The sequence below is a fragment of the Oculina patagonica genome, chromosome 8, assembly GCF_052425735.1.
Source record: "Oculina patagonica isolate OP01 chromosome 8, crgOcupat, whole genome shotgun sequence".
Taxonomy (NCBI): Eukaryota; Metazoa; Cnidaria; class Anthozoa; order Scleractinia; family Oculinidae; genus Oculina; species Oculina patagonica.
This window is the reverse complement of record NC_135765.1, coordinates 22,115,987-22,140,896: the sequence shown is the minus strand read 5'-3', so window position 1 is coordinate 22,140,896 and position 24,910 is coordinate 22,115,987. Positions and strand designations below refer to the sequence as shown.

The 24,910-nt window shown below is 41.3% G+C and overlaps 2 protein-coding genes across 2 annotated transcripts in view; one reads left to right on the top strand and one right to left on the bottom strand.

Moving 5' to 3' along the window:
• Positions 1 to 4,311: 4,311 nt before the first annotated feature.
• On the bottom strand, positions 4,312 to 6,817 carry LOC144662712 (uncharacterized). The gene has a single exon (XM_078523587.1). It carries the CDS (start codon positions 6,812 to 6,814, stop codon positions 4,562 to 4,564), a length of 2,253 nt encoding a protein of 750 aa, XP_078379713.1. The 5' UTR covers positions 6,815 to 6,817; the 3' UTR covers positions 4,312 to 4,561.
• Positions 6,818 to 10,429: 3,612 nt separating this feature from the next.
• LOC144662711 (protein Aster-B-like) overlaps positions 10,430 to 24,910 on the top strand; it is a 37,611-nt gene continuing 23,130 nt past the window's right edge. The window contains exons 1-7 of the mRNA XM_078523586.1: positions 10,430 to 10,626; positions 10,765 to 10,809; positions 13,717 to 13,761; positions 14,308 to 14,440; positions 21,694 to 21,732; positions 21,980 to 22,061; positions 24,355 to 24,458. Coding sequence (XP_078379712.1) covers positions 10,481 to 10,626; positions 10,765 to 10,809; positions 13,717 to 13,761; positions 14,308 to 14,440; positions 21,694 to 21,732; positions 21,980 to 22,061; positions 24,355 to 24,458 — 594 coding nt within the window. The 5' untranslated portion in view covers positions 10,430 to 10,480. The remainder of the gene's footprint in view (positions 10,627 to 10,764; positions 10,810 to 13,716; positions 13,762 to 14,307; positions 14,441 to 21,693; positions 21,733 to 21,979; positions 22,062 to 24,354; positions 24,459 to 24,910) is intronic.

Sequence of the window (24,910 nt, the reverse complement as noted above, 5' to 3'; positions counted from 1 at the left end):
TTGCCAAAATACACCATAATGATCTAATATGACCAAAGTTTAATTTTTTAATGGTCACTTTGTCGCAAAGGTTAGCATAGAAACGATTGTCGCTTTCTTTTCTCTTCAAACAAGCTTAATTTTCCCGAAATCTAGATTGACTCTTGGTATTCACTTTTTGATATGTTAAAGTATTGTGGATTGACTGCCTGTAGACACAATTGTAGAAATATCTGTAAGAGCGTTTTAGTGTACATCAAGAATGAAGTTTTTGTATTTTCTTGTAGTTTAAGTCGAACCTAATGCAAATGAGCAAAACCTATTGTTTTTGGTCATTTGCATTAGGTTCGACTCATGTGAAGTTCGACGTTTGGCCCGGGCCTAGTAACTTGTTCCAACTGAAACTTTTGGGCAAAGTTATTTCACTCGTTTACCGATTTTTCGCAAACTACAAGAAAAGTAAATAGTTATGGACAATGAGCAAAAACTCCGCTTTCCGGCACAAAGTTGTTCACTTTACCATGAAACTGAGAGGTAAGATAACGTTTCCTTCAACAGCGTAATTTACACATGCATTGGTTCTCAGACTGCACCATTCCAAGGTCGGTAGCCGACAAACTCTGGTGGAAAATATGCATTTCTCGGTTTCAAATCTTTGGATTCAGTCACCACGTATGGGCACAGAGTAGAATGAAAAGGCAATGAAAGTAGAGGTACCTAAGCTAACCTATACTAGTAAGCCTAATTCTCTCGAAATCTAGAATGTCTCTTGGTATTCATTTTTTGATATGTTAAAGTTCAGTGTAGATTCACGAACTGTTGACGAAATCAGTTTTTCAAGTAAATCAAGAAAGAAGTTTTCAGAAAAATCCCGTTTTAATGCGTAATAGGCGCTTTTAAATTGTTTCGTAGTATTTGAGCACAGTTATTCAAAATGAAATAAAAATACTTACACCATCAAAGACTAAAAGCGAGAGAGTTTTTGCTTTAATTTGTTAAAATATATCGACTGCCGATTGTAGGAAACTACAAGAAGTTACAAAAACTTCATTCTTGATTTACACTAAAACGCTCTTACAGATATTTCTGCAATTGTGTCTACAGGCAGTCAATCCACAATACTTTAACATATCAAAAAATGAATACCAAGAGTCATCTAGATTTCGGGAAAATCAAGCTTGTTTGAAAAGAAAAGAAAGCGACAATCGTTTCTATGTTGATCTTTGCGACAAAGTGACCATTAAAAAATTAAATTTTGGTCATATTTGATCATTATGGTGTATTTTGGCAAAATCGAACATTGGCTTCGTAGATAATAATTTTCATTTTCAAAAGGACCACCCTAGGGCTGACAAAGCTACATCGAGCCTCCTTTAGGTAGGCGTGTGGTCTTATACCACTGCACCATCCCTTCTTCCCAGAAATTGACCACCTCAAATTCAGTTCGTAATTAATTCAAACTATTGATTGATAACTAGTCTAATAAGCCCATGTATATTCCACTCGAGAAATCCGTCGTGTGGTGCGTAACGTGAGGAGTTAAATAGAAGTGTTTTTTGAGAGGCTTTTATTCTTAACTTTGACTTAGAATACAGAAAACACACGACAAGGATATTCTTATGTCGTTTGCTCGAAAATAGATTTGTGGGGGAGGGAATAGATCCAACTACAGAAGGATTATATTGAACTGGGGCCCAGGCCTAGGGCTTTTCACAAGGTTCTCGAAATTATTCATAAAGTTGCTCGAAATTTCTGAAAAAGTCGCTCCATGAAAAAAAGTTGCTTTTGATTAAAAAAAGGTTGCTTGAAAGTTACCCCCAAAAATCCAAAACGCTGCTTTTTATCAAGAAAATTTCTCCAAATATATGCTAATTTCCCTTTGAAGGTGATATTTTTAATCAGTTTCGGCAATTTCAATGCAACAGAACAAAAAAAAAAAAAAATAAATAAAATCTATAAATTAGAGCTAAACCAAAGTATCTAAATAATATTTTCAGGCATTTTTTTTTAATTACAAGGATTTCTTTCACTGACAAAAATCGTGAAGATATCGATGAAGTTCTGTTTGCTGACTAACTGAATTTTGCAAGGTTTTAAGAAATGAGTCGAAAGTCGAAAAGTCTTCGGATGTTCCACGAAAATCTTCGGCAAACTTCGTTAATCTTCGGAAACGTTCGTATGGCCTTTGGACAACACTCGGACAGTCTTCGGAGATCTTCGGTCTAGAAATTGCTCAAAATGCAACAAGTTGCTCAAAAGGGAAAAACTTGCTCGAAATATGAAAAGTTGTCAAATAGTTTCCGAGCAACTTGTGGAAAGCCCTACCCAGGCCACCTTTGGGTCTGCTCCAGTTATCAATATTGAAACTTCCGTGGATATTTATAATTGGCTCGGAATCAATTGCTAAAAGTAATGTCAGATTCATCACCTGCAGTCCATTTTAACACCGCATTACGTGAGCGGGAAAACATATATATTAACAATCTGAGATCCGAAAAAACACTGACTTAGTCTTATGGAAACTGATCATGATGGCTAGATCACAACCGTTGATTGCCTCGACGGCAGGCTTTGTAAAGAAGCACAATTTAACTGTTAGCAACGGTTCTCTTATTTTAAAGTTTTCCGGGTAAGTGATAGTTGAGTGGCTACCTGCTGAGGCATTCAGTTACATGTAACTACAGATCCTTTTGACATTTTTGTTTGACGGCAATCGGAATCGGAAATGCGTCTTGAAAATTTCCTATGAAGCTTTAAAAAGGGTAGATGGGACGAATTAATATACCAGTGGAATTTTAATTTGCAGATATAAACATAAAAGTGTCTGCGAGTAGTCCCTAACTATTTCCCGCATTGATTGTTAATTTTAAGTGCACGAAAAGTAAACTGAGACTTGTAAAACTGAGCAAGACTAGCTTGGAAAGATCTGGAGGGATGATCACTTTGCAAATTGTTCGAAATTATCACTTCTGTTTTGTGACTCAACACTGAGTTTCGCACGGCACATTTATAAGAATTCGGTAAGGTTATTTAAAATTCTTAGACAGCTAGAAAAAGCAATTTTCGCTTCAAGATCTATGGCTCACGAATGATGTTATCTACAAAAAAATTTACATAATTTTTTTTCGTGCTGGGGAAAGTTAGTAAGACGGTTTCTCCACTGTCCAGAAAAATTTCAAATTTTTCTTTTACACAGACCCTCGAGCTCTTCCACAGAAGAACCGCTGCATTAAAATTCTTCATCTGTTTATAAAGTTTAATGTTTTAGAAAAATAATAGAAGTTCTAGCTAGTTAATCGTACTCTTTGATATTGTACGTCGCACAAAATGACCCTTATACTGAAAGAGCCACCATAGAAATAACCTGCGATCTTCTTTTTTTTTTTCCCGCCGCGAAAAAAAAGAACGCCTAATTGCATGTAACCATGGAAACTACGTACTGTAGTAGTTTGTGATTTAAGTTTGTGATAGTTTGTTAGCCTATTTTAACTGCCTCGTCCCCAGGCGCCGATTGGCCGGACGTTGAGGCGGTAAGGCGGGAAAACAGGGAGCGCGGGGTTTGATGGTTAGGGAGCGAGCCGCGGAGCGGCGTCCGCTTCCCCGTCCGCATCAGGCCCAGAACGCCAAGCGAACCGTGCACGTCAGTCCCACAACACCAAGCGAACCGTGCACGACCAAGGACGAGGACGCCTGGGGACGAGGCAGCTATTTTAATAACTTTGGCAGCCACGATTGTGTTTGAGAGGTTATCTAAAAACTTAAAGTACAAAACTAAACACAGAATTAAACATGATTAGAATTATCCTCGCATCGACTGGAAGTCGGCTTTTGCACTGAAAATTAACCTGAAAATTGCAAAATACTAAATTAACAATTGGTTCGTGCTTTAGCGTGCACTATCGGGCTATGGTGCACTTGGGAAGTTTGGAAAGCACGAAAGAAACCTAACTCTAGTTTTGTGAGGGCAAAATCCTTGCATCCTTGAAAGGTCTTGAATCAGAGAATCCGTACTCGGAGCCCAGTTTTCCTGGCGGTAAACACGTGAACGCGAGGTTTGACCAGGGCTCCTTTTTAGTCCAGTCAATATATTGATAAGACCCATCACAAATTGCAACAGAATTTATTTCTTCACTATCCATCTCAGAAAAGTGTCCCGATCAACATATCAAAAGTCTAGAAAAATCTACGAAGGGGAAGTGACTTAATTTTTTACTTATACATCATACCGCTATTGGTACAGCATGAAAACAAGGCTACATACAATAACCTACTCTTAGATGTATTTCTTTTATCGCAAATTTACTAATGTCATTCAAACAAAAAAGATAATGATCCAGACATCCTCACAAGTTCTAATTCAACTGGGTAGGACAAATGAATCACGAATTATAATCCTTTTGCCTAGTACTTTTCTAATTTTACAAATAAGCCTTTAAAAATCAGCATGACAACAAGACTAAATACAAAACAACTTTCCTCATTTACTTTTCATTGATGGAAACATCACCGGCTTAATTGAAATAAAGTAAAGCTATAATCTAGACACCTTAGCAGACAGTGTCAATTGGGAAGGATGCATGAATCAAACATCATCATCATCGTCATCAACTTCACTTTCACAGTCATCCGGCTGGACAGAGTTGGTGCAACCTGAGCCTCTACACTGACCACAAGCAGCTGAACACTCTAGGTTGTGTTTTCTGCAGGTACATCTAAGGCTGCTGCAGTCTGTGGAGCAGTTGCATCTCACAATTTGAAGGAGGGCTTGAGGTGCTGGAGGTAAGTGTGTCATGATAGGAAGAAGTAATCTTTCACTGACCTTCCATCCCCATTCTTCTGCTGACATGGTTTCTCCAACCCCCTTCCACTGTTGGACTTGAATGTACACACGTAGGCTGTGATATCTCGCTGCTGCTGATGTAGGAGGTAAGCTCTGTGGCTGAACTTGCGAAGTGTTGGTGGCTACCTTTTCGCAGTACCGTCGGTATCGAAGAGAATCCAGTCCTTCGTCAGACTTGCCATTGTAAACACAAACCAGTGCCTTTTCACCCGCTGCGACAACATCCTTCTTGGAGGCAGATGTGTTGTTGAACACTTGTGCTTGATCTCGAAAATGCTGGCTGGCGAAGAACTTCTTCAGTGAGACGCCCTTACCAATACCATAGAGGCGAGAAGTGGTATCAGATCCAAGGATTGCATGGATGAACAACATGTTGCTGCATACCTCTTCACCAAGCGTCTCCTTCACCACTTTCATGTTCCAGACCCGCCGTTTTATCGAATTGGCCTTTGGCTCCGGCTGAAAGAATAACTCAAATGCATCCAATTCCGTGTGATAGCACAATAGGATAAGAAGATCGGTGTCATCCCCGACAAGCACGGTGTTTATCCTTCTTGCGCTTTCCAGAGATGTCTGTACTATGAGGAGATCAGCATCTGCTTGGGAGTGATGTGTTTGGCAATTTCTCTTCTGCAGATAGCTGCTCAGCATATTGATGAAGGATTGCTTGTTGCTTGAATTTGACAGGAACTGATCTTTCTTCATGGTAACTTTCATATCATCAGAAAATGTGACGGTTGTCCCTGTTTTCCCTCCTGCTCGCCTCTGCTGTGTCATATCCTTTGTGGAACTGCTAGTGTAACCATCAAAGACAACAATTGCCGCACCATACTTCCGAGTCACGTAGTTGCAGTACAAATCACAGATGTCCCTATATGTAGGGAATCCGCGTGGCCACGGGATGCGATGAAGAAGCGCACCACCATCCAACACATATTGGACTTCACCGGTTGGCCCAGCAGGATCGGAAGGAAGCTTGGCCCAGATAGCATCTGCTAGTACTGGCTTTTGTGGCTGAAGCAGCATGAACGAGGAATCAAACAGAGCTGTTGGATAGCTGCATAGCTCATGCTGGAACATGGCTTCCATGTCATCCAGTGATTTACTGGCAATTATTAGACGCTGAAACAACAGCTGCGGATCCACCTGGATCTTCTCTCCATCAATTTTAACAGATGACTTTGTGCTAAGTGTGATGACCTGATTACTTCTTTTAAACTTGAATTCCACAGCTGATTTTCCTGTCATGGATTCTAAGATGGTCTGTCCAATCTCCTTAGCATTTTCCACATTCACGGAACTGTCAGCATGGACGCCATTCATGATGTTCATCAGATCTTGATGAGGTGTGAAAGGGTTTCTTTCTGCTAGAGAAAAGAGCAAACTCTGGGTGTCCTTCATGTCGCGGGCTTGCCTAGACTTGGTCATATCCTTGTTCTGTTCTCCTGTGCTGTAACTTACACCTGTGAGGTCCAACATGACACGATTCATCTCAGCACAGGCAGGCATGGAGAGCAACCAAGTTAGTCGCTGTCTTTCCGTCATCCCACGTCCTCTTGTAAGACCACCACTTGTCTTAACGCTTCTCATTAGCACTTGCTCAATCACAAGATCTGTCGAGAGTCCTGCCCACATGCGGTTGCTTCTTCTAACTACATGGAACCCAGCTTCAAATTTCCTGTATACATCTGGATGTTCACTCTCAAGGCTGTTCATTGATTGCAAGTACAATCTGGCACTTTTAGCATACAGATTGTGCCCTGAGGCAGCCAGATAGGGAAGCATCTCTGACAAAGCTTGTAGATGGAGTCTCCAATTACCGGTTCGCTCAGCCTTTATGAACATGCGAAGGATGTCTACCATATCCATATACTGCAGCCAGAGCGATGCTGTGCGGTCGTCCTTCATGAAATCCCTCTGTTGTTGGAGATGGCCTTTTATCCTGTCTAGAACATCAGCTGCACTGATTTCTTCTGCTGACTTTTTTTTGTTCATTAACTCATCATACGGGGCACGAGCTTCCTGAAGGTCAGGATTCTGTCTGGGATCTGCAGTAGATGGCGTGTTTGATGCAACATCTTCATCTTCATCTTCATCTTCAGCTGCCGCTGACTCATTTGGTGTATCTTGCATTCCTGGAATGGGAACTGTAAGAGCTTTGGATAGCAAGAGTGTGTTAAGAGCTGCATCTACAAGAAGATGTGCACGCACTGCTCGAGCGATAGCTTTACCAGTAAAGATGTGCTCCACTGCGTTTGGTGCATAAATCATCTCTAAAAGCTCTTTTAATCCAGATCCTGCCATGAGATTGCCAATGCAGCCGAGAAAACTCATCTCAGTATGGAATCCACCAAGACGCAGGACTATTTCACGAAGGTCACTTCCCAGAGGTTCAGACATAATGATTGTCAAAGCCTTCCACCACAGTGGTTGATCAAAAGTAATAATTGGTGTTACGTTATGCTTGCGTGCATGTTCAGTTACAAACTTCAATGTGGAGAAGATGCAAGTAGGGTCACTTGAACTCATGTCAATCATTGGGAGGAATGTCACAGAGGACTGACCTGGGTGGTTACCACGATGAACAAACTGCATCATACCAGACCAAGCTGGTCTAGAGAAACCAAATAAGAGTGACGTCTTCCATAGAATATCAAGATTGGCTGTTGGATCGCGGGCTTTCTGGATGACTATGTCATTGTACTTGATCTCTATTTCCTGGCTTGCTAAGCCCTGGTGCTGTATTTGGATGCATCCTGCTGTGGAAATATCTTCTGCATTAACTCGTCTCCTTGGAACAAGTTGGCTCTGCGTTGTTCCAGGGGTAGCAGCGGCTATGATCCCCATGCCATGGAACGTATCGTTGCCGTCCAAGGTTCTTATGTTGTGATCAACATTATCTGCAACATATTGAACAAACTCGGAAGTATGGCTGGGAATATCAGTTCCTTGATTTACAGCTGCATTTTGTCCAAACTTCTGCACTTCTTGATATGAACAACAAAATCCATGGCGGTGGAGGGAGTCAACAAGGAAACGTGATGCAAAATGATGATGAAGCTGTACAGCCACTCCAACCTGAAGTGGTGCAAGTAGAACTCGAGGGCGGGCTGCTTGCATCATGGCTTGTCCAATAGATGCCAATTTAAGGCCGACATCTTTTCCTGCCAGGATCCCTTCTAAAAAAAGCTTGAGAGAGGCAGGAAGGAAGTTGAGGCATTTCTCTTCAGTTTCAATTTCATTTACGGTGGGATAGTGCTCATTTGAAGTGTCTACTAACTTGATGTCATTCTTAATGAGCTTGGCAGCAGTTTCTATGATGTATTGTTTTTCCTGTTCAGGATGATCCTTTTGATGAGCATGAAATTCTTGAAGAACAGTCTCTGCTGTGCTCCTGAACGTGACTACATTAGCCCTTCCATTTAATTCAGTGATTATTATTTGATCACCAAAGTGCTCCTTGATCTTTGCCTTCATGTGTGTATGGCCATACGCTGTGCTTTCCGAGTCCGCCATAAAATCATTCATTAAGTCAATAAGGTCACTCACACTAATCTGCTCATCGTCATTTTCTTGAAGAAACCTTGCTACTCGCAGGAACGCATCCGTTCTTTCCTCATCTTGCGGACGGCCAACTTTTTTCTTCTTGTGCGTAGGTTCATCAGTCACAAACTTCTTTGGAATTTGCTTCCCTGTGCGGAAATTGACACTACATGTCTGATGATACACTGCATCAGCGGAAGGTAAATCATGTACATGCATAATTCTGGCCTGTACAATGTCACTCCATGCATCTTGTCTTTCACAACATGTCGCCAATATAGTATCCTTAATGTCTAGGGTTGTTACATTAAATACCTCTTTTTTATTCCCTTGCTCCCCAACATTGACAGGCGTTCCACAAAAAAAGCAATCACCGCTGAAACTGAAGCTCTTTTCCGCTGAACGGCGTTTGGAGTGGGAAATACTCGTGTCTGGGGTTTGGGCGGCCTCTCTTTTAGCTTGGGCTATTTTGTTAGGGTTGCAATGGATTTTGCGGCAATATTGGTGAACTTGTTGCCCAGGTACGGTGCAGATAGTACTATCATTACGCTCTAAACTTGCTCTGTTAACACTTGCACTGCCTTTCTCTCCTAGCGTAACTATAGCGGAGTCAGGCCCTTGGTCGAGTGGCTCTTTACAGATTATGCAATTGGCTTTTCCATCCATCACAGATTGTGTTTAAGATTATCTGAAATCATAAATATTCCAAGATTGATTGAACTAATAAAGCTTCAGCAAGTCTAGTTACAACACTGAATTTGAAATCCGAGTCTGTTCTTGCCGTCATAAATTTGCTTTATCAAATTTACCTACGTTTTTAAGTAAAAAATATACTTATAGGTCACCAAAATACTTCACTTCAATCACTTCTTTTGTACATTTATAAGTTTAAAATACCTGTTATAACCAAATTATTGTTGCAATTACAATCTTGCACAGCATATAAACAATGTAAACTAAAATAATTGTAGTTCTTGTACATTTTAAAACCATTTTTATACTAAAATAGTTTCACGAACTCAGGAAAAAATATGGTGTTTTGTGGCTTGAGCCCGAACTGAAGTGCCTACATTGTCTCTATTGTTATCTTAATATGATAAGTTAACTGCGAAATAGGGCTATTATACAGCTTGTCCTGGCCAATAGTCATCACATTTCATGAATTAGAAGAATAAACGATTCAAATTCACATGATGCTTACAATTTATATCATTATAAGTGCAGAAAATTGTTGTATTTAAACTGCTAACAAGCTTACGAACTTACATACACTGTAGTGAAACCAAAAATATAATTCTAATTTTCTCTGCGAAAAAGTTATTTAATTTGCAAATGTGTGTTTTATTGTGCTTAACATTCTATTCAAATCACCAATCAATATTTAAAACATTGAAAAGCAAGTCAAAACAAGTAATAAAAGGACTCACCTGTACACAGCAAATCCCACGTGGAGGCGGCCATATTGAATTGAGCCTGCAGTAACTACTGGTCTGCGGTTATTATTTTTAAACGGTCTCAAAATGTTAAGACAATAGTTTTCAATCAATAAAGATAGTTACAAGGTTTTCCTAACGTTCTGATTTATGTAACAGCCTGTAAAAGATAACTGTTTATAGAGCCTCGTTTTCATGTTCAGCATCAGGGTATCCATATAAATAATATATTTTTCTCCCCTTGTTCTCCTTAGATTGTTCTAGACTTTTGATATATTGTAGAGGATATATTTCTGGTTATAAAACCGTAGAGAAACTTTCTGTTGCAATTAGTGATAGGTTGACCACTTTTATTCGCTAAAATGCTTGGACTATTTTAAATTAAAATTTACAAGCATCTGTTGAAAAACTTAAGACATGCAAACATCTCACGATAAGTTGATTTACAAAGATTCTGCATTACTTACTGATCTTTTTAAAATACTCAAGGGAATAATTAATTCTGAAATAATTACCCCGGAAGAAACTGTGGAAGAAACCCCGTTGTTTTTCGTGCGTGGTTTCCCAGCAAGTAACCGAGGAGGACTAGGCACTAATGTGGCCATTCTGGGGGTAAATACGAGGAAGAAGGGAAATGTTCATCATGAAATACACTGAAGAAAAATAATAAATAAACGGAGCTGGCATGGAGGACAGTGCATCCTCTAATGCCCAAGATGCAGTTAATAATAAATCAAATGAAGCAAAGAAGGAAAGACCAAAAAGCCTGGACTTGGAGAGCTCCAACTTTGGCAATGAGGAAGAACTGGACGACACGAAAGCGACCACAAGGTCAGACTGGCACACAGATCAATTTTTCAACGCTTGTGGGCTGAGAAGGGATTAATTTAGAGACTTTTCTTGTCCCTTGGAGTGTTAGGGATACCTTAAGAAAATAATTGTGTTGTTTCCTTTTTATGTTGACTGTAGGAAAGCGAAAGATTTTTCTTCCTCGCAAGAAGACCTGCTTGAAAGGTTAGTCTTAATTGACTTGCATTTTTATTATGAAGAGCGTATTGTAATTAACAGAATTTATAAACTCAAGGTTACAATTCTTGTTACTTTTCGTGAGAAAACAGCAGATGAATATTTGGAAAATTATTTTGTGGAATATGTATTTCAGCACTTCCTTCATTCGAACAAAAGCTAGAGGTTTATGTTATAGATGTTGATTAATTCGTGGATTATAAATTACATAACCTTTACTGTATGTCGTCGATTCTATTTGCATTTAGCCTAATTGATGTACTTTTTCTTTCTATCAAAGTTAATTTTTTTTTGAAGAAAATCCTTACAGAATGACTTACTAGTATCTGTGGTTCATAGAAGCTCAGTGCACCCAAATATTCTGCGATGATATTTACTAAATCAGAGGTTTTGGCGAGGATTTTTCCTAAAAACATCCTCTAGAAAACAGATGTTTTTATTTTTTAATAATAATGACAACAGTTTTTTTTAAAAAAATTCAATTATTCCATAACCATTTCAGCAGCTCTGCTCAAAAGGCTATTGAAAGATAAGTTAATATAGATGAGAATTGGCGAAGCCACATAATGCTAAATTTTGCAGCTTGTAAAATATATTATTTCAGACAGCTGTGTGCTTTTAACCAGGAAAATTCTATTTAATTATCAGTGGTTCCATTAGCATAAACTTGGTATAGACTGACTAAACAATAACCCCAAATGGGAAGAATAGAAAATAATTATTTTGCCCTAAATTTTATTTACAAGATATAGTTTATTATATTATTTCTGTGGAAGCCAAGAAATAGAAAAGTAAATTATGATACTGAAAGCTTTTAGTTTTTAACTTGTTTGAACCACAGAGTTACACGAACAGCTGGGAAAACTCTTACTGACGTACAGTCTGCTTATGTTTCCATAGCTTAATTTTCTCATTTAATTTGCTGTGTAATTTTATAATGACCATGTACTCATAGAAATACATCTACCTTTTTCAAGGTACCGTGAACGGCTAACTCTTTTCTGCGTTTTCTCACATGTAGAACATTCAACTTTGTCTAGACAAACTGTCGCATTTTACAAGTAAACCATTTAACATAGCTTAACGTAAAAAAATCCCCCCCCAAATATAAAAAAATAAATAACCCATCGAAGATTGCTGTCGCATTTCTGAGAAATAATGTATGCATATAACTCGGTTTTTTGCAGTTGACCTCTTTATGAATTCCTTTGTTTTATTGTAACAAAGGAACTCCAAAAGACGCCGACCAGACAAACCGGTTTTTTTGCTTTGCAAAAACGAAGCAAACCCAGCAGAAATAAAAACAGGACAATATTTTGTGGACATAAACAAACCTACGTGTGAAATTTGGAGTAGTTTTGGCGATGTTGATTTTCACCCAAAAATCCCTACTGCCCTTTTTTCACCGAGCCCTTCATTTAATCTTTGATCTGTTGTAGTCTGCAGTACAGTCCAACAACGTACTGTATGTAGGTGTCAAATTAACAGTGAAGCAATCACAGGGAGTTGAATTCGAAGTAAGCTTGCAGTGAGAAGGCATTGTATATAGCTCTTGTAAAATTCATTAATAATTCATGACGGTGCAAACCAATCCCAGCACAGTATTCAGATCACATGTACACAGCTGTAAACCCCCATACAAATCAATCAATAGAATTAACTTTTGATACAAACTCCTGCTCAGCTAATTAGTATTCATTAACTTTTGATACAGATCTCTACTGATTCGCATAATAATACTTTGCATTCAATTTATTGTTTTCATTTTCATTGTAAACGCCCATACAGATCTCCCGCTCATATTTTATCTACTACTTATAATTGTGCAGTTCTCTGCAGTTTGACTTACAAACAAGGCTAAACGGTCATACTGTACATATTACAGTCAACTCCCACTATAACTGTGGGAGATGTGGTGGCCTAATGGTTAGTGTGCCAGACTCCGGATTGAACGGTCTGAGTTTGAGCCCCGGCCGGGGTCACTGTGTTGTGTTCTTGGGCAAGACGTGTACTTTACTCTCATAGTGCATCTCTCCATCCAGGTGTATAAATGGGTACGGCGACAAAATGTTGGGGGGTACCCTGCAATGGACTACCATCCCATTCAGGAGGGAGCAGAAATATTCCTAGCCGCTTAATGCTACGGAAACTGGGATAAGCTCCGGCAGTGTGGGCCGCAAGGCTCGTGGCTTCCCTTTTTCCACTATAACATGCAGACACCTGCAGGATCACAATTTGGTGTTCATAACAGAGAAAGCCCATAGTAGTGGGAGTTATTTTCAGTAATTCTTATTCGCCTGGACTTCAGCTCCTGTCCATAATAACAGGGTGTCTGTAAGGTGGGAGTTGACTGTAGTAGTGTTGACTGATGTATTGACAATTGAGACTCATTCATGTACCCTACTTTACTAAAGAATTTGTAGTCAGGGTGAGGGTACAAAGAAATTGAATTTTCCAGGATGTAAAAAAAATTCAAAATTTATTCTTACTTGTTCCAAAAATTCTCATAAGCACCATGTTTATGATGTTTAGTCCACTAGCCCGAGTACAAAATCCACTAGCCCCAGGCTAGCAGACACTAACTTCTTTGCATACTGATCAATTTCTTTACTGAACCTCCAGGGGAAACTTTTCTTCAAGAAATTGTCAGTTTAAGAAATCAGTGTAAAAATTTCAGATAAGTACGATCTTAGAAAAATGAAAATTGGTTCGAGAAATTGGGAGTTTCAAGAAACTGATGGTTTGAGAAATCTCGATTCTACTTGTATGGTAGTAATCTTAACTGCAACAGCAGCTAGTATTGGAGTAGCTGGGCGCACACAATTTGGCACCTAATCTACAAATTGCAGACTTTTTAATCTTTTTTCTATTTTCATAAATATTTATTATGTACAGCCCTGATGATGGTGACGAAAGTGGCCAAAGGACTTCACCAAGAAGGTAACATAATCTTGAAAAAATTTGCGTCATACACTGTAAGTGAAATAAAATAAATCAGTAGATCTACTGTAGGTATTACGGATTAAAACGTATGTTGCACCTGGTTCAATTTTCAACCCTTGGTTCAACCTTGTTTAATTTTCCTTTGTTTTATGTTTATCATGATACCATTCACTGGAAAAAGGAAATTACCAATTGAAAATTGTACAAAGTGTTAAACTGAACCTCATGACACATGCATTCAGTTCATTGGTTGGTTGGTGTGTTGATCAATCTGTTTTCTTTTTTATAAAGAAATGAAATTTTTAAATTTTTTCAATTTGTTTAACAAGCAAGCAGAACATTTTTTGTCTTGATTTATTTATAATTTTCCATTAACTCTTAGAAATCTTTTGTCCGAGTATTTGATTGATCATATTCAATAATATTGTAATTCAGGGTTGAGACCTGTGCAATACAGTACTGATATTTTTAACGTTATTTAAGAAATCCTTAAAATTAGGTATCTTGCTAAATGCCTAGTCATCATCAATGTTTCTCTTTCAGTAAAAGTATAACAAACAGTTTCAAATCCAAAATAAGAGATCTGAGTCCTTCCAGAAGATCCACACCTCCTGGTTCAGCTTCCAAGCCAGAGAGGAAAACAAGCAAGGGCAACAAGCCAGCCTCAAAAACACAGGTCTGTGAGTTCGTTATTATTTTGTTTGTTATCAACTCTAATTGATAGTCAGAGTATTAAAGTTAAGTCATGAATGGCAGATGGGGAGCAGGGATGGTGAATTAGTGAGAATGCTTGCCTCCCACCAATGTGGCCCAGGTTTGATTCCTGGACCTAGTGTCATTTTATGTAGGTTGAGTTTGTTGCTGGTTTTTGTCTTTGCTCCGAGGGTTTTTTTTTCCAGTTTTCCTCCCTCCACAAATTATACCAATCACTTCTAAATTTCAATTCTTAATTGGGAATGGCACTGGACGAAGAGTCACTTTGTGGATGTTCCACTGCAAATTCCCATTTATTATTTATTATATTTACAAATACTGTTATTTACTTGATTAAGTGCGGCAGCATTTATTGAATTTTTAGCATTTCCAATGCGGCGTTTTATTGTAGGGCAGAGTTCACTGATTACAATTACTGTAAAAATCATTTGTAACATGTTTAAATTTCCAATGTCTTGCCTCTTGTCGAATATTTCCAAGGATGGTTTAAATTACTGACTTGTATGAACAGTACCGGTACCTTTTTTCCTTTTTAACTCGGAAAAGAGTTGTAGTGGGCGAAGTGAATTCACTCCTTCACTCCTTCACTCCTTCACTCCATCACTCATTTCCTGTTAGACATATGCACGCAATGCGTGCAAGTGTTTTAAGACCTCTAGAGAATTAGACCTTTTCTCTGATACCTACATTTCTTGTTAAATTACATAAAATTAACATGCTTAGTCACCAACCGAAATATTGTATTAATGTCAGTTTTCTTGAAATAATATTATGATATTTATTCAGCTATAAGCCGAGACCGTAAACCTTTGGTTTTTTAGAACCAGTTAGAAAAAAACTAACCCAAAACACTCAGCTAAAGATGAATTTATTTCAGTACGATTTGGTGAAAAAAAAATCGCTCGACTTATAGCCAATGATATTATTATTATTCGCCAGCAGGCAGTGCCTGCGGCATTAGTATTGTAGTATGCGCGCGCATGTTTTCGCGCCACATGTTATGTATGTGGAATATGTCAGCCATCTTGGTTGCATTAAAAACTGCTGTTGAAGTTCTTTCGTTGTGACGTGCGTTCTTGTCTCTTAAACATTGGCGTGGTGGCAGCGACGATTAATCCACGTCCTCAAGAGCCTGAGTGTCGTCTCGCTGGTCCAAGCAACAACGAGTCTACCTATCCTATGGTCGAGTGAACTCTGAACAGCCGTCTCATCGTAAGGAAAGTATAACTTCACTGTTCCTTACTGTTACTGTGTTAAACATGCATTCAAATAGAGCCCCGAAACAGTGGTCCCTAACAAAGAATGAAAGTATCACATCATTTGAAGCCTGGCGCCAGAATCTTCAGTATTCCCTGTCTTTAGACGCTAATTTCGCCCCGTTTTTAGCAGACAATTTTACATGGCAGAAAAAGTCGTCCACTGCCCCCAATAGAGGGCTCACTACCGATGGGGAAGACGTCCCATTAACTCGCCGACGTACCGCCGCACAGAAGAACGTACACCTTGAACTCATGTTAGGTCAGATAGCAAATTTTTGCCCCGTTATTTCACGCAATACCATTGTGAAGAATACCACTTCAGTCAAGTCCATTTGGCAAGCAATAAGGTCCCACTTTGGCTTTCAGTCCACGGGTGCTCATTTTCTAGATTTCTCTAACATTAAACTCGAAGTTGATGAACGCCCTGAAGACTTGTTTCAACGGTTAATGTCCTTCACTGAAGATAATTTGCTTGTTGCAAATGGCAACATAACCCACCATGGGGAAGTCATTACTGTTGATGAGGAACTGTCACCCACACTTGAGAATTTCGTGGTTTTAACCTGGCTAAGACTCATTCATAACGATCTACCTGCCCTTGTCAAGCAGCGCTACGGAACTGAGTTAAGATCAAGAACTCTTGCTTCCTTAAAACCTGAAATCTCGCAGGCGCTAGACTCTCTTCTCGATGAGATTCGCTCCAACGCCGACACCAAAGTTCTCCGAACCACTGCTTCACGGTTCAGGCAGCCACCTCCTCGCCCCTCCGTTAAGTCTTCTGCACAACCATGGCCTCCGAGGCGACCGAGGTCCTGTCCTTTATGTAAACAAGCTGGTCGCAACGACCAGCACTTCTTAAGTGCATGCTCATATTTACCTCCGGAGGACCGTACTTACCTTTCTCGTTCTCGCCTTACCTCTACGCTTGACGACGAGGAACCTGACTACTCAGACTATGTGCCCTCAGCCTTCCCCGACGAGGACGACCCCCCTCCACACACTACAGCTCGTACAGTTTCACGCCGTGTCAGCACTAAACAGTCACCCCACTTTAAGGCTTTTTACAAACAGCATCCACTCCGACTGACCCTAGACACAGGTGCAGAGACTAGTATGATCAAGTCATCCGTGGCCCGTTCAATGGGTGCAACCATTGTAAAGTCTTCCCAGCAAGCTTTACAAGCCGACGGCATGACTCCCTTAGCTGTAGCCGGGGAAACTCACCTCATCTTATCCCGAGCAGACAAACAACTCGGTCTTGACGCCCTCGTTGTTGACAACTTAGACGTAGACGTCCTGGCTGGCACACCCTTCCTTATTGCTAACGACATCACCGTCCGTCCCGCTTTGTGCCAAGTACGTATTCAGGACTCTGAGGTCATACATTATGACCCCGATAGTGATTCAACTGGCTCTCATGCTGTGCGACGTGCACAAAGTTACGTCCTACGCGCTTCCTCCTCCGCAACCGTTGTTTGGCCTGGTGAATACTTGGAACTGGACGTCCCTTCCGACCTAGGTGACGATTGCGTACTAGCACTTCAACCGCGCTCAGACACCCCAATATCGAAACACACCAAACCCACCTGCATTTGGCCTGAACCTCAAGTTGTAGAAGCTGTCGGATCCAAAATCCGCTTAACCAACACTTCCAACGAGCCGAAAGCCATAGGTCGCCACGAGCACCTCAGCGAGATTCTACCCACAGCAGAAACACCGTCACCGACCCCCAACCCAGCATCCACCACTAAGTCAATTCCAGTGAAGCCACACAGTCTACCTCCCTTCTCGTCTTCCGTGTCCTTAGACCCCGACAAATTGCTGCCAGATGAAACCCGTCTCAAGTTTCAACAGCTGCTGCAGTCATACGACAGAGTCTTCAACCCCGACATAGCCGGTTACAATGGTGCTGCTGGTCCCATCCAAGCAACTGTGAATATAGGCCCCGTACAGCCTCCACAACGGAAAGGCCGCGTACCTCAGTACTCTCGCAACCAACTGGTAGAACTCCAAGCTAAGTTTGACGAGCTGGAACAGGCCCAGGTCTTCCGTCGCCCCGAGGATCTGGGCATAACCGTTGAGTATCTTAATCCTTCATTTCTTGTAAAAAAGCCTTCAGGTGGTCACCGACTCGTGACCGCATTTGCCGACGTAGCACGCTACAGTAAACCGCAGCCATCTCTAATGCCAGACGTCGACACAACCCTGCGCACTATCACACCATGGCGCTACATGATCCAAACTGATCTCACCCGAGCATTCTACCAGATACCTCTCTCCCAGTCTTCTCTAAAGTACTGTGGTGTAGCCACCCCCTTCCGTGGAATCCGTGTATACACAAGATCAGCAATGGGGATGCCTGGCTCCGAGACCGCACTCGAGGAAATGATGTGTCGTGTTCTGGGTGACTTAATTCAAGAAGGCTGCGTGGCTAAACTCGCAGACGACCTGTACTGTGGCGGCGATACACCCGAAACCCTCTTGACCAACTGGAGACGGGTACTGGAGGCGCTTGATCGTTGTAACCTCCGTTTGTCCCCTACGAAGACTGTCATCTGTCCAAAGTCTACCACCATCCTTGGCTGGATCTGGTCTCAAGGCCGTCTATCAGCCAGCCCTCATCGTATTGCCGTCTTGCAATCATGCCCTCCTCCCCAAAGTGTGAAAGGCCTACGTTCCTTCATTGGAGCCTATAAAGTCCTCAGTCGCGTACTCCCAAACTGCTCGGACATAGTGGACCCCCTCGAGAGCACCCTCACGGGCCTCCAGTCTAACGACAAGCTGCTTTGGGATGAGAACCTCACCTTCAGGTTCAAGCGTGCCCAGGAGTATCTGTCCAAACACAAATCCATAGTCCTACCACGTCCTTCTGACACTCTTTGGATAGTCACCGATGGCTCAGTCACCAAGAGAGGCCTTGGTGCTACATTGTATGTTACCCGTGAAAGTCATCTTTCCCTTGCTGGCTTCTACAGCGCCAAGTTGCGGAAACACCAAGTCACCTGGCTCCCCTGCGAGGTCGAAGCATTATCTATTGCTGCTGCTGTCAAACACTTCGCTCCATTCATCATTCAGTCGCAACAGCCTACGACTGTATTAACTGACAGCAAACCGTGCGTTCAAGCAATTGAAAAGTTATGTCACGGTGAATTCTCGGCCAGCCCCCAAGTAACTTCCTTCCTCACGACTGTAAGCCGTTACCAAGTCAGTCTTCAACATTTGGCTGGTAAGGCCAACCTTCCGTCTGACTTCACCAGTCGCAATGCCCCCGACTGCAGTGAGCCTAAATGCCAAATTTGCACCTTCGTCCACGAAATGGAAGACTCAGTCGTGCGTAGCGTTTCGATTCAGGACATTCTCGACAAGAAGTCCAACCTCCCGTTCACCACAAGGTCAGCATGGCTACAGATCCAGAACGACTGCCCCGACCTCCGAAGGGTGCATGCCCACCTCAAACAAGGCACTCGCCCGTCAAAGAAGATCACCAATATTCGCGACGTTAAGCGGTATCTCAACTGCACCTCCATTGCTCATGACGGAGTCCTCGTAGTCAAACACTCCAAGCCATTCGTTCCTGTTTCCGAAGCAATTGTTGTGCCCCGTTCTGTACTGGATGGTCTTCTAACTGCCCTCCACATCAAACTAAACCATCCTTCCCGCCATCAGCTCCAAATGGTGTTCCAACGACAGTTCTTTGCCCTCGACATGAGCGACGCCATTTCCTGCGTTACATCTGCCTGCCACACGTGCGCTTCACTCCAGTCGTTTCCGAGCACCTTGGTATCCCAATCCTCTGATGACCCTCCCGAAGTGATAGGAATCTCCTTTGCCGCTGACGTAATCAAGCGCCACCGTCAGTTCATCCTTGTTCTTAGAGAATGCTCCACGTCACTTACTGCATCTTGCTTGATACCGGACGAAAAGCATGACACTCTACGCGATGCCCTCACAAAACTAATCGTCGGTTTACACCCTCTTGATGGTCCTAGAGCTGTTATACGTGTTGATCCTGCTCCTGGTTTTTCATCCCTGAGCAACAACGACTCGCTCGAACATTTAAACGTCTCAATCGATGTCGGCCGTATTAAGAATAAGAACCACAACCCTGTCGCCGAGAAGGCAGTCCGCGAACTTGAAGAAGAGCTCCTCCGACAAGAACCAGGTGGAGGACCAGTAGACGAAGTTGGCCTCGCTCTGGCTACCGCACGTCTTAACTCCCGCCTTCGTTTCTCGGGTCTTTCTTCTCTCGAGTTGTGGACCCAACGCAACCAATTCACCCATGAGCAGTTGCCGTTGTCTGATTACCAACTCATACTCGATAGGCACAAACATCGCTCTACTAACCACGCCTATAGCGAGAAGTCCAAGAACCCCCGCGGTCTTGTCGCAAACACGCCACCTCTACAAGTTGGAGATATTGTCTACCTCTTCTCTGATAAGGACAAGTCACGCGCTCGTGATCGCTATGTCGTTGTCTCCATCGACACCCCTTGGTGTTTTGTAAAGAAGTTTCGTGGCTCACAACTCAGAGCCACTTCTTAGAAAGTCAAGCTGTCCGAGTGCTATTCCGTTCCCTCTTCCATCATTGTGCCCAGCCTCCCAGGTCCTTCAGCCCCTCCAGACATGGACGTCGAGCCTCCAGTAACTCCTGCGGTGTCCCCAGCCCCGGTACATCCTGTGTTACCTCCCCCTGCACCTCCAGAACTCATCACCATTCCGTCTGACGAGGAACAAGTCCCGTCCTTCACCAGTGATGACACACCACTTGATACCATCAGTCGCTCACCTTCCCCAGTCGCTGTACAAGACGAGTCAAGCACAAGTGTTGCAGTCACAGATCAACCATTGTTGTCTCCTCCCAACTTTCCTGATCACCCAGCTTCAAGACCTCAAAGGCAGCGCAGACCTCCTTCACACTTGCAGGACTATGTTAGATTTTAACCTGCGTGTGGTACCTTTAGATCCACAGTTTAGTTTTAGGTTTACACTTTCACAAGGTACTACTAGAGACTGAGACATTTGGTTAGTCTGTCTTAATTGACATGCAGTTTTCTTCGTTTAAGTTCATATTTTTATTGCCCATGTATTTCAAGCCTGTGTACAACTACAGTTTGTCAGTTCGCTACCATTTAAAGGTGAGAAGAGGTTGCGCCAGCAGGCAGTGCCTGCGGCATTAGTATTGTAGTATGCGCGCGCATGTTTTCGCGCCACATGTTATGTATGTGGAATATGTCAGCCATCTTGGTTGCATTAAAAACTGCTGTTGAAGTTCTTTCGTTGTGACGTGCGTTCTTGTCTCTTAAACATTGGCGATTATTATTTTTTGTTACCTTCAAATAACAAAAAGGAAAAATAAAAAGAAAGAAATCAATTTGCAACAGATGGGAACTCTATCTCTTGGCCTTTCGGTCTGCTCTCGATCAGTATTTGATGACAATCAAAGTGAAGTAAACAGAAGTTTGGAAAGTATAACATCATTTGTATTAGCAAACCTTTATTTGTCAGTTTGTTGTTTTCGATTCTTGTTTCATAATAACTTTTCCGAGTTTAGTGGCTTATAGCCACTTTTAGTTATTCTTTCTTTGTTTAAAAAGAAATAAAAAAATACCATTATGACTGAATGTGTGCGTCGAGTTGAGGGTGGTATTTATCGTTAATTTTTGCCTTTTTTGCTTGTTTATTTGAGGGTGGGATGTAATGGGTAAATAGGTATGCAATACATTAAAACCCGGATATGACAAAGTGCCAAGAAACTGGAAGATAACAGTCCTGAGTTCATTATACCAAGGTTCTGTTTCCATACATTTTATTGTTAGTGACTTTACTGGCTTACAGGATATACCTGGGGTAGTTTGGACTTCATAATAATAATGGGATTTGTTATATTGGGACCTCACTGTACATATATGCACTGATTGTCACCTAATTTTTTCATTTTTCTAAATTTTCTAATCAGAGGTCACCTGGAAATTGGCTTCCTGCTTCATTTAATCAGGTAAAGATGTTAGTTAATGCCATGCAGAGTTGTCAAAATGTGCCAGAGATATCACAAGCTACTTTGAGGTTTTTAAGGATAAAGGCTATTTAATTTTACAGTATACTTGTCTAACTAATTTATGTACATGTACTAACTAATATCAGTGGCTAACATACTGAGCTTGCAGACTGATGACGGCGATATAAGTTGTTTGTTCAATGATATCATCCTCATGATGTTTCTTCCTGCATGTACCTGTATGTAGATCTTTTCAAGTTACAAGACAAAGTGTGGAGACTTCAAGAGATTATTTAAAGAACTTCCAGAAAGTGAGCAACTTATAGTCGGTAAGTCACCTCCAAAAGTTGATGTCTTAATTTTCATGCCACATCATGCAAGTACTTACACTACCTACAAAGTACATGACATAATTATTTAAAATAAAATGCATTTTTAATAAGTTCTGTACAGTGAATTCTCATGATTCAAGCACCTCGCTATTCCAGAAACCCCTTTATTAAAGTTATAGTCCCGGAGGTGGCAGTTATAGAGGAAGTTAACTGTATTGGTCTCTTATACCTGCCAACTCTCACGCCTTAGGCGTGAGTCTCACGCCTGCGAGTTGAAAACTTCGATCTCACGCCAACTCACGCTTACAAAGCGATTTCTCATGCCTAGTCGAAAAATGTGAGTTATTAAAGCCATAACTGACGCACAATCCAGAAAAATGTTAACTCAAACCAATGCGAGAAACGAAAACTCAGTTTAAAATGAGTGAATGACGCTACTTTTCTCGAAATCTCAGAGTTTTGACAAGAAATGCATTGGAAACAATGCCATGTTAAGCCACACACGTCCTGGAAGTGGACCCGAGATACTTTTGGAACGTCTTCGGAATACTTCGGACAGCTTCGGAAAAATCTTCGGAAATCATCGTGTCTTCTTCAGAAATCCCGGCACTCTCAGGAAAAATTCTCACACCTTTGACCCAGAAAAAGTTGGCAGGTATAGTCTCTCATGGGAGAAGTTACATCTAAGACTAGTACCGGTAATAATCAGAGCCTGGGAGTGTGTTTGACCCAAGATAGGTACCCAAGATAAGGCTAGCAAACGTAATCTGAGTATTACACGACTGTTTATATCGTCACACAAATTTAAAACGACTGTGTGTGCAACATCAGTAAAGCGTGCATCCAACATCACTTGAAACTATCAGAGAAACAATTTCAATCCAACAGTTCACGAGGCAGCACAGCATTTTTTTTTACTACTGTCAAAAGGAGGACTGCCGAAACGTTTTTTTTTTCAGCACAACTTACAGGGCAAACTCGAAAACGCAAACTGAAGAAGATTGTTAGAACAAATCAACCCCGTTCCCAGGGTCTCTTGCAAAGAAACTGCAGCGTCATTAATTAGCCAACCTGCCACATACCAAGATACATAGAACGAAACATAAAACGACTTTCACTGGACAGCCACGTAACCACACACCACCACAAGATTAGGATTTTTTCTCCCACCGTCGAACACAAATTAAAATTGTTTACAGCCTAGCGTTATTGGTTTCATGAATTGTTTTTGCGCACACTGTCTTTGTTGACATTGCTGTGACGCAATTAATTGCTTTCTAATGTCTGATCACATGAGATCGAGGCTAACTTGCCAGATACCGACATACGTAATACGACACAGAACCACTTTCGCTTGTGCGTTCACAGGACAACCACAGGGCCACAGGCCTCCGCAAGATTAGGATGCGTTCTCCTACCGTCAAACGCAAAATTACTTTCTCCAGTTCATTTGCCTACCAATTCTCTTTTGCTTTCAGTGACATTTGAAGTGGCTTACAAATGTAAATATTCACGAGAGGTGACCAGATTGAGTTTTCACTTATTTAACAGGCATACCCAGCTGGCTGACAGAAAGCTTGAAATTCAACAACAGCCACCCACCTCCTACTGAGGTCCCCTGCCACAGGCCTGCAGCTAGCTGCCAAACACAAGAAAATCGTCATTAAAATACCATGACATTGTTGTAACTGGCAAAGTCTAATGAAAACGACCCAAAACTTTGACTGTGCCCAACCCCTAGCAAGCTAGCAATTCAACCCCTGACCCTGGGCTCCCTAGGGCTTCCAGCTCTATCGCTCAGCCGGCACAACCTTCCAAGATGTCCCCCCCCCCTCAATTTCCGCATGCAGGACTGGCGTGAAGGCTGATTAACGTTGACCTTCAAGCATGGTTCTTGGAGTCCACCTTTTTGTCAAATCAGTGCAAATCAACCCTTATATATATTTCCAGTTTATCAAATTACATTTAAGTTACATTTTGCCACATTTCAAACTGAATGAACATAAAGTACATTTGTACATCTTCTAATGAGCTCCTGTGAGATCATCTTTACAACATGGGTAAATAAATATTTATTATATTTACATGGCAGATAGGAGTTTAACTCTCGTTTAATATAGAACTCAAATCTAACTAGTCAAGACCTTTGCCTCCATAATGTTTTGCTGGAAAGATTTTAGTGCTAGTGCATATGCCGCACATGCTTACAAAGTGATAGGTCTCTCTATGATATAAGTACTCGGAATGGTAACTTTGCTTATGCAGTTAAATTGTTTTTCTTTTCTTGCAGATTACTCATGTGCATTACAGAGAGACATTTTGGTTCATGGCAGACTGTACATCTCTCAGAACTGGCTCTGTTTCTATGCTAACATATTTGGCTGGGAAACATTTGTAAGCATTCATGCAGTAATTTAACGTGACAGAAGTAAATCTCATGTTTAAAAGTGTTCCAATTCTTGATGTTACAAATTACAAAAAATCTTAAAAAATTCATGGATCCTGTAAACCTTGTTATTCCATAAAAACCAGACTTATGCTGAGGCGGCCAAGGCTGATATTGTATAGTATGCAGTTCTAAAAGTAAAGTCGTACCTTACTTTAATTGAGCAGCCTTCCCAAGGATGCAGCACTGCTGAGTGGTTTAGGGTGATGGTGTTGTAATCTGAAGGTCCTGGGTTCAAACCCTCTACCCTCAGCTGCTGCTAGCTCAATTTGTTCTCGGTTGTCATCAGAGTGATGATGATGATCAAACAGATCGAAAACGTTTAGCATCAATTTTAACAGCTTTTACCTAAAAGTCTTATTTTTAACATGTCATGGTTTGTTTCCTCTGTTTGAGTGGC